At 33.0% G+C, this 14,749-nt stretch overlaps 8 protein-coding genes and 2 non-coding genes across 10 annotated transcripts; 8 read left to right on the top strand and 2 right to left on the bottom strand.

Annotated features, from left to right (window-relative positions):
- Positions 1-286: 286 nt before the first annotated feature.
- NAEGRDRAFT_83001 (chaperone-t-complex eta subunit) lies at positions 287-2,222 on the top strand. The gene is made up of 2 exons (XM_002680543.1): positions 287-373; positions 560-2,222. Exons 1-2 carry the CDS (start codon positions 359-361, stop codon positions 2,195-2,197), a joined length of 1,653 nt encoding a protein of 550 aa, XP_002680589.1. The 5' UTR covers positions 287-358; the 3' UTR covers positions 2,198-2,222.
- A 54-nt stretch (positions 2,223-2,276) lies between these two features.
- Positions 2,277-3,092, bottom strand: NAEGRDRAFT_46889 (uncharacterized protein; the record flags this gene model as incomplete). The annotated part of the gene is made up of 1 exon (XM_002680393.1): positions 2,277-3,092. The coding sequence occupies one exon, from the start codon at positions 3,090-3,092 to the stop codon at positions 2,277-2,279; it is 816 nt and encodes a 271-aa protein (XP_002680439.1).
- A 509-nt stretch (positions 3,093-3,601) lies between these two features.
- On the top strand, positions 3,602-5,005 carry NAEGRDRAFT_57217 (uncharacterized protein; the record flags this gene model as incomplete). The annotated part of the gene is made up of 1 exon (XM_002680542.1): positions 3,602-5,005. One exon carries the CDS (start codon positions 3,602-3,604, stop codon positions 4,979-4,981), a length of 1,380 nt encoding a protein of 459 aa, XP_002680588.1. The 3' UTR covers positions 4,982-5,005.
- A 1,054-nt stretch (positions 5,006-6,059) lies between these two features.
- Positions 6,060-6,125, top strand: NAEGRDRAFT_t154. Its single transcript has one exon. It is a non-coding gene; the product is annotated as a tRNA-Glu (tRNA).
- A 157-nt stretch (positions 6,126-6,282) lies between these two features.
- Positions 6,283-6,354, bottom strand: NAEGRDRAFT_t138. Its single transcript has one exon. It is a non-coding gene; the product is annotated as a tRNA-Pro (tRNA).
- A 460-nt stretch (positions 6,355-6,814) lies between these two features.
- NAEGRDRAFT_35674 (glycosyl transferase) lies at positions 6,815-8,370 on the top strand. Its single transcript, XM_002680541.1, has one exon. The coding sequence runs from the start codon at positions 6,862-6,864 to the stop codon at positions 8,347-8,349; it is 1,488 nt and encodes a 495-aa protein (XP_002680587.1). The 5' UTR covers positions 6,815-6,861; the 3' UTR covers positions 8,350-8,370.
- Positions 8,371-9,030: 660 nt separating this feature from the next.
- On the top strand, positions 9,031-10,315 carry NAEGRDRAFT_57215 (uncharacterized protein; the record flags this gene model as incomplete). Its single annotated transcript, XM_002680540.1, has 2 exons — positions 9,031-9,062; positions 9,928-10,315. The coding sequence occupies 2 exons, from the start codon at positions 9,031-9,033 to the stop codon at positions 10,232-10,234; spliced, it is 339 nt and encodes a 112-aa protein (XP_002680586.1). The 3' UTR covers positions 10,235-10,315.
- Positions 10,316-10,616: 301 nt separating this feature from the next.
- Positions 10,617-11,363, top strand: NAEGRDRAFT_31260 (uncharacterized protein; the record flags this gene model as incomplete). The annotated part of the gene is made up of 1 exon (XM_002680539.1): positions 10,617-11,363. One exon carries the CDS (start codon positions 10,617-10,619, stop codon positions 11,361-11,363), a length of 747 nt encoding a protein of 248 aa, XP_002680585.1.
- A 510-nt stretch (positions 11,364-11,873) lies between these two features.
- NAEGRDRAFT_78686 (chaperonin subunit delta) lies at positions 11,874-13,793 on the top strand. The gene is made up of 2 exons (XM_002680538.1): positions 11,874-12,040; positions 12,233-13,793. The coding sequence occupies exons 1-2, from the start codon at positions 11,920-11,922 to the stop codon at positions 13,723-13,725; spliced, it is 1,614 nt and encodes a 537-aa protein (XP_002680584.1). The 5' UTR covers positions 11,874-11,919; the 3' UTR covers positions 13,726-13,793.
- Positions 13,794-13,875: 82 nt separating this feature from the next.
- Positions 13,876-14,492, top strand: NAEGRDRAFT_64169 (uncharacterized protein; the record flags this gene model as incomplete). The annotated part of the gene is made up of 2 exons (XM_002680537.1): positions 13,876-14,102; positions 14,144-14,492. The coding sequence occupies 2 exons, from the start codon at positions 13,876-13,878 to the stop codon at positions 14,490-14,492; spliced, it is 576 nt and encodes a 191-aa protein (XP_002680583.1).
- Between the last annotated feature and the right edge of the window lie 257 nt (positions 14,493-14,749).

Raw genomic sequence — 14,749 nt, 5'->3', positions numbered from 1 at the left:
ATCAGCTATTATTAAGAACAACAATATGATTTTAAAATACAATAATTGTCATCATAATAATATTCAAAATCATCTAATCCTACAGTGTCCATTAACCTCTTCAAAATTTCTCCTACATGATTATATGCTTGTTGAACTCAACCATACAAAATACAAGCCTATTCTATTATTTAATAATAATAATACAAACAACTAACTTGTCATACATTTTGTAGGTTGATGTTCTCTCATCATCTTGCCTTCATTTTTGTAAGAAACACGGAAAACAAATCCGAAAAAAATAAGTACCCTGCTATTAACCTCCAGAGTACTACCTTTTGTACAATCGATACAACAACAAAAAGATTAGGAATACAAAATGTCTCATATGATGGTATGTTAGAAGAATGAGTAGTTGTTAACAAATATTCATCCTATTAATGTTACGGATTTTATACACTCACTTTAATGTAAAACTTTTGATGACTTTCTTGAACTCTTTTGAAAACAACTGTTGGATTCATCATCATCATTCGATATACAACAACAACAAATTGATAATATTGGAATATTATTATAGCAACCTAGCATAATCCTCTTGAAGGATGGTACAGATACCTCACAAGGTGTTGGACAACTCTTATCAAACATTGACGCTTGTTATGCTATTGTTGATGTTATTAAGACCACTCTTGGTCCTAGAGGAATGGATAAACTTATACACGATGGTCGTCGTGCTACAATCTCAAACGACGGTGCCACTATTCTTAAATTGTTGGATGTTGTCCATCCAGCAGCTAAACTTTTAGTAGATATTGCTAAATCACAAGATAGTGAAGTTGGTGATGGTACAACAACAACAACAATTTTGGCAGGTGAATTCTTGAAGGAAGCCAAACAATTTATACAAGAAGGTGTCCATCCACAACTCATCATTAAAGCCTATAGAGAAGCTCTTAGAATTGCATTGAAGAGATTGGAAGAAATTGCTGTACAAATTGATAAAACCGACAATAACAAGACTAGAGACCTTCTTAGAAAGATTGCCAGAACATCACTTTCATCTAAATTGATTGGTGGTATTGAATCCGATCACTTCTCTGAAATGGTTGTTGATTCTGTTCTTTCATTGGATGATGATTTGGATATTGATTTAATTGGTGTTAAACAAGTTCCAGGTGGTTCTATGCAAGAATCTTTCCTCGTTAAGGGTGTTGCTTTCAAGAAGAGTTTCTCATATGCTGGTTTTGAACAACAACCTAAGAAGTTTATTTCTCCTAAAATTATTACTCTCAATATTGAACTTGAATTGAAGGCTGAAAAGGATAACGCTGAAATCAAGTTGAATAACCCAGAACAATATCAATCTATTGTTGATGCTGAATGGAAGATTATTTATGATAAATTGGAAAAGATTGTTGCTAGTGGTGCTAAGATTGTCCTTTCCAAGAAGGCCATTGGTGATCTTGCTACTCAATACTTTGCTGATAGAGGACTTTTCTGTGCTGGTCGTGTTGCTGAAGATGATTTGCTCCGTGTCACAAAGGCTACTGGTTCTAAGATTTTGACTACTGTCTCAAAGGTTAATGATTCTGATTTGGGTGTTTGTGGACTCTTTGAAGAAAGACAAGTTGGTAATGAAAGATTTAACATTTTCACTGAATGTGCTCACTCCAAGACTGCTACTGTTGTTTTGCGTGGTGGTGCTGAACAATTCATTGCTGAAGCTGAAAGATCATTGCACGATGCTATCATGGTCGTCAGAAGAACTTTGAAGAATACATCAATTGTTGCTGGTGGTGGTGCTGTTGAAATGGATATCAGTGCTCACTTGAAGAGCCATGCTAGAAGTATTAAGGGTAAATCTCAATTAATCATTTTGGCCTTCGCTAAAGCTCTTGAAATTATTCCAAGACAATTATCTGAAAATGCTGGTTTTGATGCTACAAATATTTTGAATAAGCTGAGAAAGAAGCATCAAGACAAGGATGGTGTTTGGTATGGTGTTGACATGAAGACTGAAGATGTTGCTGATAATTTTAACAACTTTGTTTGGGAACCATCTCTCATTAAGAGAAATGCTCTCGTTTCCTCGATCGAAGCTGCTACTCTCGTTCTGTCAGTTGATGAAACTGTCAAGAATCCAGAAAGTGAACAAAATCAACACGATCAACAAAGACAACAACAAATGATGGGTGGTATGGGAAATATGAGATAAACAAATAATTAATTTATATTCAAAACAATTTTCATTCTTGAAAGTCAACTGACAAGTCTTTATTTACACTTTTAGTAGTTTAATAATCCTCATCAGATAAATACTCATCTTCATCTCCCATCATTGACAAGAGTTTGAGGGTGGCCAATTCAGCTCTCTTCTTTCTTTCATCATCTCCAATAGTTTTACTATCCTTTCTAATATTGAGAATTTCATGCATTAGACGTTCGAATGATTCAATTTCTTTTTCATCCTCTTCCACAATTTCAGCTTCACTGCCTAATAATTCTTTAGCATCTTTGATTTGTTCGATTGGCTTCTCTTCTTTCTTGGAAGATTCTTGTTGAGCCTTTACTGCCTTTGGATCAATTCTATTCATTGCTGGCCACATTGTACATTCAATAGCTTCCATCAATCGTTTAATACCTTGTTTCTCCTCAATAATTCCATTATCAGTTTTTTCTTCAGTAAAATTTTTCACAACCATTTCAAAATTGTTATCAACACACCAAGATTGTGATTCTTTTGCCAGTTTTTCATTTGGTTGTTCTAAATGATAAATAAAACCAGATTCAATCTCATTACTATATTTTAAAATTGCTTCCAAAACCATATCCGATTGATAATCAGGAATACCAACAATCACTTGCACGGAAGAACTTTTCCAATCAAAAGGACAAACACTCTCCTTTTCAACATTCCAAAAATGTATATTAATATCAGCACTATAATATTTAGTTTGTAATTTTAATTTAATATTATTCTCCTTCACAAAATTATCAATCCCGATCACTTGTTCTAAAATTTCCTCTTGTGTATATTCTACAGTAGCATTATCGCTGCTGCTATTAGTCTTCCTCAAGGCGTGAACAATCAACAGATTATTTTCAGACATTTTTTTAATAAATTTCATTTATTTTGATTATTAAATTTCTAAAATTTTGTCAAAAATTGGATTAGTAAATGGAATAGCTATTGTATAAATTATTGTAAACTTTCTTTCTCTGCCTTTACACTGACACTTCAATACTCCTATTATTATCATAAATATAAAATAAGAATTAGATTCTAATTGAGTTAAGAATAGATCTCAATAGCTAAACAACCTTCTTCCAACATTATTTCATATTGAAGAGATACAAGTTACTAGGCCCACAATCACACTTTGAGAAAACCTTGATGAACATTTGAAAAATCGGTTGCAAAGTTCAAACTTGTTGCTCCCTCTTATTTTATGGTACACGAAAAAGTCCCTCAATAATAAATATAAAACGCTTAACTGAATATTGGTAATTAATAGAAAAAAACCAAAACTAGAAGCAAACGACAACAAGTAAACACAGTGAAACAAATTGCCTTCGTTTAAATCAAAAAAGAACAAGTGGTGCAAGTCAATATTCCAAAATGATGTTGAATGAAAAACAAGTAATATTCGTTGGTAATATCACTCAAGATACAATTATTACCTTTGAGAAAGATCATCACCAACATACTCCGAATGGTATTTCATCATCACAACATCATCACATTGAACAAGAATTAAATTCCGATGAAGATGCTAATTCAATTCATTATCAAGGATATAGAAAAATAGTCAACAAATCACTCGGAGGATCAGTCATGTTTGGATGTTTAGCCTTTCAACATTATATGAAGAATATTGATAATCAAATGTATTATTCTAATAATCAACATTTTAAAATTCATCCTAAAATATTGACTAAAATTGGAAAACATGATGTGATGATTTTGAGTCAGTTTTTCAATGGGTTGGAACATGCTGCTAATGAAGATGATTCAATAACAATGGTTGCATGTGAATCTCCAATAATTAATAAGCAATTTCACAAGACATTCCAACCTGATCTGTCAGAAGCCAAACATTTAAAAAGAATGAAAATGTTTGACATGATTCTTGTTGAGGAAGATCAATCATCTAAATTAACTCAATATGAATTATTATATCCTCCATTTGATTCACTTGAAAATGCTTCTAACAGTAGAAGCTTGAATTGTAGAGATAGAGGAAGTATTTTCAAACAAGATGAATCAATTAATTTAATGATTAGAGAATTACATCAAGTTAGAGCATTGCTCTTTGTTCCAGTAGCTGCAGAGTTTGATCATCACTTTGTGAATGCTTTTACAAATCAGGTTTTTAAAGAAATTCAGTCAGATTTTCTAGTTTGTACTGATATTCAGGGTTATTTGAGAAAAATTGATACAGAAAGTGGTCAAGTTTCTCATAATACTATCGAATATTTAGAGGAAGTGTTGGAAACTTTGAGTAAGATTATTTCAGTCATTAAATTAGATCATGATGAAGCAAAGAAATGTATTCCAAATAGCTCTGAAATGACACCTGAAGAATGTGCATACCATATTCAAAAGAATTATGGATTTCCAATTGTAACAGTTACAATGGGATCATCTGGTTGTGTTTGTGCTTGCGAAGGAGAAAATATTCAATTGTCTTTGCCTAGGTTGAGATCAAATAGTTCAACACCAATTGTTAAATATTTCTCTTCCTACAAACCAGTTAGAGTTTTGGACGAAACTGGAGCTGGTGATACTTTTCTATCTTGTTTTGTTGCTGAGTTACTTGTGAGGAATTCAACAGCAAATACTTCCAACAAACTTTCATTTTCAAGCGAACAAGTATTTGAAAGTGTGAAATTAGCTTGTAGTGCCACTTCATTTAGAGTTGAACAGAGAGGACTCAACGGTTTCTCAACAAGAATTCAAGCTCAACAACGAGTCAATCAACAAACTGTAAATATGTAAATACCAATTGTTTATTTTTTTTCATTATTATTTATATAAATAATATTTTCAAATTTAATTAAGTGTATAGTATTTGAAAATATTATTTAAAGTTAGTTTTACCTTAATATTAGAATTCCTTCTTTGTAAAGAACGAGTTTCAAATGCACAACTTTAAAACAATAAAGAATCAAATTTACAGTGTAGTTGTGATTTACAACAATTTGAAACTTTTCAATTAATTTTACTAGACGGGAAGCCTGCCAGGAATATGGCGACTGTCCCGCTACAGTCTTTGACTGTATGAACTGTGAGGTACGTCGTCTTTCGAGTCAGTAAAGAGAGTGATTGGTGGAAGAGAGGACCGGAAAATACTTTTTAAACCGGTCAAATTGATTTTGTTGACTAAGAATCAAATTCGAGCTTGGCAGTCAACTAATATTCGAAGTGATTGTTTAGGATTAGAGAGGATTGATAGAATGTTGAATAATGTAATTGGATAACTATGGATATAGAAACACTTACAAATCAGAAATATGATCAAGTCTCAAAGGCCATGTTAAACCGCTTGAAAGTTGGACTAAATTTTAATAGGTAAATGAAAAGCAAATTGGCGCAGCGCGATGGGCTCATAACCCATAGGTCCTAGGATCGAAACCTAGATTTGCTACTCCTTTTTTGCTTACGTAAATTAACAGTTCGCTATTCTTATTAATGTTTAATGTACAAGATTCGGTTTCTTATTCAGTATTAAGATTTTGATATTATCAATGGCTACGGCCATATCACGATGAATGCACCTCATCCCGTCCGATTTGAGAAGTTAAGCATCGTCGAGCCACATCAGTACTGAGGTTGGAGACAACTTGGGAACCTGTGGTGCTGTAGTCTTTTGTTTTATTAAGGCGTTTGGGTACACCCAAATTTTCATCACTTCGATAAATATCAGTGATGGTACTTATTACCAGGTACCAAGATCGTATAACCATTCTTTTAAGGCTTTTGAGTCTTATTTTGAGAGGGGAACTCGAGGTTTTCTAAAATCTGAGAGTTTTCAGCATTTATCTATAAAATGAGAATATTCTCATTGTGAATGAGATCCCGTGTAGTCCAATGGCTAGGATACCTGGCTTTCACCCAGGAGGGTCAATTCCCGGCATGGGAGGATTGTTTTACAATTAATTTTATTGGAGGTACCCAAAAAACTCAATTTAAACCTTAAACTAAATTTATTGAACTAAGGCAATAACACGAATTTTATACAAAATTCCAATAAGCAAAACATATTAAAGTTGGAATTTTCAAAGTTACATGAAAGGAAAGGGGACCAGTGGGAATCGAACCCACGGCCTCTCGCACCCAAAGCGAGAATCATACCACTAGACCATGGTCCCTTACGATAATAACCTTCGAAATTTAAACTTGGTGTCTGTTGAACGGTGAGAGAAAGGTTTCGATTATAAAAGGTGTAAGTTTATCAAAGTATCTTGTATCAATAACGACCTGAGACCACACTTTTAGGCAATTAAGGACTCTGTGCAACATTTGAAGGATTTGGGTTAAGATTGAGTGCAGTAGAGCGTCTAGAGTGGTCTGATTGGAATTTGAGAGTTTTTGATAAAAAAGTTCGATAAAGGTCAAGCCATAAAGATTGGCTAATAATCTCCTCATCGTGAGGAATAACAAGGAACAACAACACAAACACCTGTAACAAAACAAAAATCTTGATATTCGTGTTTTTCATTCAAACACGTGCCACTAAAATTATGTTAAATACATCTCCAAATTTTCAAATCTTAAATTAATTAGAAACATCAAAAAAAATGACCTTCTTTTCACCAGAGACTTTTCTATCGGGAATTATTCCTGATTTTATTTTAAAATCATCACTGTTTCATTTGATGTGGTATCAATCAGTGTTGAGTGTGATCAGTTTAATTTTTGTGATTATTTATCTCAGAGTAAATTATTTCCCATCGATAAAGAAGGCTTGTAGAAGTAAATTCCGAACACCAAAAGATGAAACTGTTGTTGCTTTTATGCATCCATATAGTGAAGGATGTGCCGGAGGAGAACGTGTTTTGTGGTGGATAATTAAAGCACTTCAACAATTGAGAGATGATGTTCATGTTGTTCTCTTTTCTGGAAAACCTCTTAATGAAAATGGAACTTTTCAAAATATCACTGAAGAACAATATGAAAAAATTCTTACTGATAAGGTTAAAAAGATTTTTAATATTGAATTGGATAGACCTGTTCAAGTTGTGTTTTTATATAATAGAGATTTATTGGAAGCAGCTTCAAAAGCAAGATTAACACTTATTGGACAAAGCTTGGCAAGTATCATGTTAGGATGGGAAGCTGTTAGCACCTATACACCTGATGTTTTCATTGATACTCATGGATTGCCATTTACTTACTTTGTTGCTAAATTGGCTGGATGTAAGGTTGGATCTTATACTCATTATCCAACCATTAGTACTGATATGTTGGAAAGAGTTGTTAAAAGAGTGACAGCTTACAATAATGATGACAGTGTTACTAACAGTACTTTAAAAACAAGTCTTAAATTGACTTATTACAAGATTTTCTCAGCTCTCTATGGCTTCTTTGCTGGATACTTCTGTGATATGGTTATGGTAAATTCCACTTGGACTCATGGACATGTTAAATCATTGTGGTGGTTAAGAAATAGAAAGATCAAAAAATCTCGTTTGAATATTGAAATTGTCTATCCTCCATGCAATGTTGATCATTTAACAACTGTTCCATTAGCTCATGAAACAAGAAAGCCATACATTTTGTCCGTTGGTCAATTTAGACCTGAAAAGGATCATGCTCTGCAAGTTAGAGCATTCTCTTCATTCTTAAAAAATGAAGAATATGATTTGGGAGGAAGTACAAGAATTTCTAAAAAGGATGTCAAACTTATTCTGTTGGGAGGTTGTAGAAATGAAGAAGATAGTGCAAGAGTTGACTATCTTAAAAAACTTGCACAAGATATGGAAATTCCATCATCCCAATTTGAAATTATCACTAACGCTCCATTCTCTCAATTATTAGAAAAGCTTGGTGAATCTATGATAGGAATTCACTCAATGTGGAATGAACATTTTGGAATTTGTGTTGTTGAATATATGGCTGCTGGTTTGATAACTCTTTCGCACAATTCTGGAGGACCAAAATCTGATATCGTCACTCCAAACAAGACTGGTTTCTTGGCTGAAACTGAAAAGGAATACTCACAAGCAATCAATGATATTTTGTCAAGATATCACACTGAAGAAATGAAAGAAATTCAAGAAAATGCCAGAAAGAGTGCTGATAGATACACTGAAGAAAAGTTTGTTGTTGATGCTCAAGAATGTTTGAAAGAACTTTTAATATAAACTCTCATATTTGATAGTAATATCACTCAGAAGTTTGAATTGATTCTCTATAATTATGTCCATTCTTGGGAAAATTCGTAAAATTACACTTGGCACATGTAAACCAACAGAGTGCAAAGTATTGGTTTTTTGTCCACTTTCATCTCTTCCACCATAGAGAAACATTGAATTTCCATGAAATCCTAAACAGCAACAATTCAATTTTGGAAAGTTGATATCGTCTCTATTAAGGCATGTCCATTTTCTGTTGGTGATATCCAATAAGTAACAAATATTTAGTGAGCTCTTTGAAGTTCCTCCATATGCAATCAAAAAGAAAGGTGGTCCTTTAAAATCTACCATTATTGATGTATGACCAAATACTGGTGGGAATGTATGCATTGTATCAGAAGGATTATTAATAATAAGTTTTGTCCAAAAGTGAGTAGTTAAATTCAAAATAAATGTGTCACCAGTAAGAGAGGAAGGTGTGTCACCACCAAACACAATTAATTCATCACTTCCCTTGCAATATTGTCCATTGCAATAGGATCTCGGAGTAACAACATCATTATTGATCGGAGTATATTTGTACCACTTTTTCTCACTAAAAGCAAAAACGTGAAGATCATTAGTTTTGTTTCCATTCTTCAAACCACCAAATACTATAAGAGTATCTGAACACTCTCTATAGGCACCAACATGCCCAGATCTAGAATCAAGAACAGTAACAGGTGTGTATAGATTTGGCTGAGTAAGTGCCAATGAATCTTTTTTAAATGAAGTACAATCCTGTCTAATCTCTTCCCAAGATAATTTAAGCAGATCAAATTTGAATAAATCAGCAAAATATAAAGATGAATTTTTTGTAGAAACTCCTCCAAAAAGATAGAAACAATCTCTACTAATATCAAGATTCATGCTATGATACAATCTGATTTTTGGAGGTGTTCCCTTCACATATAAACGTTCCATCACATTCTCGTTCATATCATACATAAATACATCATCCGAATCACTTCTTCCTCCAAAAATAAACATTTTGTTGTTGTAGACAACAGACTGCTGAGAACTTGTCCTTGGTGTATCCGAAATTTCTACCACATTATCTTCTCCATACCTTTGGGCAAGTTCATATTTACGATCAAAAAACTTTACGCGAACCTCAGGTCGAATAGCAAACACCGAAGGTAAATTTACAGAGGTTTTAGTTAGAGACATTTTTTTGTAATTTTATTTGTGTTTGAAAAGAGGAGATATTTGATCGACCAGTGCAATCGATAATGTGTTCTTCTCTCACGTTTTGTCTTTTTCAATTTGATCAGTTATTATAATAACAAGATTACAACAATAATTTCTAAAATAATATTTTAGAAAAATTAGTACTTACTTGGAACTTGAATTTTTACAAATTTATTGAATAAAGTTGTTAACAATTTCTCAATTAAATAAATTTATAATTGTTAATATTACACTCAAATAATACTACTATTTATAATTAGGTACCAAAATTGAAACTAATGTTTTATGCCATCACAAATAATTTTAATTTTTACAACAATAAAAATTAAAAAAAATGTCCTTGATTAATCTTACTAGAAGAGCTGCCGTCATTGTCCAAAGAGGTAGATTCTGTGCTACTCCAATCGTCAGAGGAAAGTCTGTTGATGAAAAGGAAACTTCTGAAGAAGAAAAGTACGCTGCTAAGCACGACTATGAATTGTTGTTGAAGTGGGCTGATCAACAAGGAAAGAAGATGGATATCAAGACTGAAGAAGTCAAGAAACAAGTCAAGCAAGAACTTGAAACTCACAACAAGAAGAATGTCGATGACATTTCCAAGTTGAAGAATGAAGTTGAAGAACTCAAGTCCATGTTGGCCAAGGCTTTGGAGACTAAGAAGTAAATTAATTTTAAATAATAATAGATAGGGTCTTGTACATAAACTTAGCAAACATCACCATCTTTGTGGTATTTTAAATGTAAATACATTGTTAATTGTTTTCCGATGATGATAACATTCTTATTAAGAATCACACGTGTTCTCCCAATAATAATAAGATATCTTTCTCACGAATCTTCAAGCTTGTCAATTAAACAACGTATGAAAACGTATTCATCATCTTCCAATCAGACATATCAAACACGTGGAAATAATATGAAAATCGTGTTCTTGAATTTAGAGAGTATTTATCTAACAAGAGTCTTTCTATTATTCTTGTTCTATTACCACTTCTGTTTAAAAACTTATCGAATGAACACGACAATTAAAAAATCAAATGAAAAAAATGTCCAAGAGAGTCTTAGCCTTGTTCGATGTTGATGGAACCTTGACTGTTCCTAGAAACAAAGTCACCACCGAAATGTACGATACCTTGATGAAATTAAAACAATCTGGAGTTGCTGTTGGTATTGTTGGTGGTTCCGATTTGGCCAAACAATATGAACAAATGGGAGAAAATATTTTGAATGATTTTGATTATGTATTTTCTGAGAATGGACTTGTTGCTTATGGATCAGGTAAACTTATTAAAGTTACTTCTATCAAGGATTATCTCGGAGAGGATAGAATTAAGGAATTTGTAAACTATACACTCAGAGCTCTTGCTGATATTGATATTCCTGTTAAGAGAGGAACTTTTATTGAATTCAGAAAGGGAATGTTCAATGTTTCTCCAATCGGAAGAAATTGTTCTCAAGAAGAAAGAGATGACTATGAAAAGTATGATCATCAACATCAAATCAGAGCCAAACTTGTTCAACAATTACAAGAAAAGTTTAAGGATTACAATCTCAAATATAGTATTGGTGGTCAAATCAGTTTTGATGTTTTCCCAGAAGGATGGGATAAGACTTTCTGCTTACAATACGTTCAAGATAGTTTCGATGAAATTCACTTCTTTGGTGATAAGACTTCACCAGGTGGAAATGATTATGAAATTTTCTCACACGAACGTACTGTTGGTCACTCTGTTAAGACTTTCAATGATACTATTAAGATTATCAAGGAAACTTGGCTTGAAAATCAAAACTAAATTTTCCAATAAATCTCAATTTAAATGTGAACAATACAAACCGAATGAAATCTCTTTATTTTCAATCTCACTAACTGTCCACATCCAAGACCTAACATTCATAGTTCTGAATGGTAAATAATCATAAAATTATCAATAGTTATTAATATGGTTGACAACTTGACCATGAGGAAGAAAAATTTGAATGTATTTTGGCTAACACACCATAATTTGATATCCTACCCAACATTCCTAAACGAGCATTATTGATTTAAAGGTAGTAGAAAACTTTGAAATAATGAATATTCTTGAATGCTGAAAGTAAAGAAAAAAATTATTTCATCATACAAAATTAATAAACCTCATTCCAAAATACATTGAATGTGTTTGTACTACAAAACCATATTGTTTCCTATGCAAATATCGATACAAGACAACTTGAGTTGAATACACTCATCATACAAAACCTCTCAAATTACAACAAACTTCCGCCAAGCTTCCGTACCTCATTTAATAAAATTAAAAAAATTTAACAAATCACAACACCTGGGAGCCTTTATACATCAACATACAAAAAATGTCTCAAACACAAGGTGCCACTCCAACACAAAACTTCCAAAGAGGTAAAGGTGAAACCAATGTCAATGAAAAGGAAAGAGGAAAGGATGTCCGTTACTCAAATATTGAAGCCGCCAAGGGTAAGAATCAAAATCATAACTTTGAAACTAATTATACATTTGTATTTTTGTGGATTGATTGTTTGATGGATTAACTTGTCTTATCTATTTGATATTATTCATCATCATTGAATTGCATCATCACTAACAACAACAACAACATTATCATCATCCAAATCCGAAAACTTTGCATTATTATCAACATTATTATAGCTTTGGCTGATTCCGTCAGAACTAGTTTAGGACCAAAGGGTATGGATAAGATGATTGTCCTCCCTAAAGATGAAGTCATTATTACCAACGATGGTGCAACAATTTTGGATAAGATGAAGCCAACTCACCCAGCTGCTAAAATGTTAGTTTCCTTGTCAAAATCACAAGATATTGAAGCTGGTGATGGTACTACTACCGTTGTCGTTATGGCTGGAGCTTTGCTTGCTGCTTGTCAAAACTTGCTCGATAGAGGTATTCACCCAACTACAATTTCTGATGCTTTCAAATTGTGTGTGGATAAAGCTGAAGAAATTCTCGATAATATGTCTACTAAAGTGGATTTAACTGATCGTGAAAATATGATTAAGTCTGCTAAGACTTCCTTGAGTTCAAAGGTTGTTTACCAATATGCCGATGTTTTGGCTCCATTAGCTGTTGATGCTGTTCTCCGTGTTGTTGAATCAAAGGATGCATCCAATGTAGATTTGAACGATATCAAGATTGTTAAAAAGTTGGGAGGTCTTCTTGAAGAAACTGAATTGATTGAAGGTTTGGTTTTGGATCAAGGTACTAGAAAGTCTGCTGGTGGTCCAACTTCTATCAAGGATGCCAAGATTGGTTTGATTCAATTCCAATTGTCACCACCAAAGACTGATATGGAAAACAATGTTGTCATTACTGACTATACACAAATTGATAGAATTTTGAGAGAAGAAAGAGCTTATTTGCTCAATCTCTGTAAGCAAATCAAGAAGGAAGGATGTAATGTTCTCTTGATTCAAAAGTCTATTTTGAGAGATGCCACCACTGATATGTCATTGCACTTTTTGGCCAAGATGGGTATTATGGTCATTCAAGATATTGATAGAAAGGATGTTGAATTCATTTCAAAGACTTTGAACTGTAAGCCAATTTCTTCTATTGATTCATTCAAGAAGGAAAAGCTCGGATCTGCTGGATTAGTTGAAGAAGTTAACACTGGTGATGGTAGAATTGTCAAGATTACTGGTATTCCATCTCAAGGTAAGACTGTCACTTGTTTGGTTAGATCTTCAAACAAGTTGATGCTCGATGAAGCTGAAAGATCCCTCCATGATGCTTTGTGCGTTGTTAGAAGTTTGGTTAAGAAGAAGAGTATCATTGCTGGTGGTTCTGCTCCAGAAACTGAAATTTCTCTAGGACTTGTTGAATACTCAAAGACTCTCAGAGGTGCTATTCAATATTGTGTTCGTGAATACGGTGAAAGTTTGGAAGTCATTCCAACCACTCTTGCTGAAAACGCAGGTCTGTCACCAATTAAGATTGTTACTGAACTCAAAAATAGACATATGCACGGTGAAAAGAATGCCGGTATCAATGTTAAGAAGGGTTTGATTTCAGATATGGTTGAAGAAAATGTTATCCAACCAACACTGACAACATTGAGTGCTATCGCTTTATCTACCGAGTTAGTTAGAATGCTTTTGAAGATTGATGACGTAGTCTCAAACTAAATCATTTTTAGATTATTTATTTAAATACCATTTCCAAGAATGGCATAATAAAAACAAAATTAAAATTTAAATTCTCACGAAATTAATCAGCACTAAATTTTTCAGCAAAATAGTGCCTTGTTAATTTCCTACAGAATATGAATTAAAAAAATGAAAAGAAAGGCCTTATCTAATGATTCTACATCCAAGAAGAGAAAGAATGATGACTTGTTATCCTCTAATTCCGAACAAGTCAAAATAGTATTTGATGATGGAAAAACCTTTGAAGCAAACAGAGAATGGTTTGAAGGTTATGAATATTTTGAAAATTTGCTTTCCAACTCTAAAACGAACACTATTAAAATACCAAAGAGAAAAAGCCACTTTTTTCAATACATGTAAGTTTAATTAGTGAAAAATTCTATCTGAAATTTCAAAGCTTGGATTTTTTGGATTGTTGCTTGTTTTACGAGAAAGTTAGAGATGAGGAAAATATTGATGAATTTAAAGAGGAAGCAAAATTTTATAACCTTCAACACTTATTTGATAATCTTTTGGATATGCAATTTTCTATTATGAAATTCAAGGATGAAGAAAAACTGTCTGGAACTGTTCAGTCCACTATTGTCAGACCATATCGTAATGTTGCTAGTGGAATTTTGGATTTTACCATTAAGCCATCACAAACCAGTTATGGATCTGATACACACAGGTATTATTTTGAATTTGAAATTACAGGAAATTTAAAGGGGTTCCACATTGGATTTGTTTCAGGTAAGATTTATTAAAATAATTTAAATTGTAATCTGGATAGAAACTAATATTAAGGATTCCATAATGTATGGTTGCCAAGCACCTCTTATGGGAGGAGGAGTTATCAGTGTTTGGTATGATTTTAAGGGAAGTAGATTTGTTGTCTATGTGAATAGGGCATTTTGTTCAGAAAAGCCTCTTGGTGAATGGAAATCCAAATCTTGTCAACCAATAATTGGAGCTACATTTTCAGGTTCAGGAAAAGTGGAATATCGTAGAAATGCTACCCATC

The sequence above is a fragment of the Naegleria gruberi genome, assembly GCF_000004985.1.
Source record: "Naegleria gruberi genomic scaffold NAEGRscaffold_9, whole genome shotgun sequence".
NCBI classification, from domain to species: Eukaryota; Heterolobosea; class Eutetramitea; order Acrasida; family Naegleriidae; genus Naegleria; species Naegleria gruberi.
Note: the sequence above shows the minus strand (reverse complement) of the source record. Positions and strands in the feature narration are given on the sequence as shown.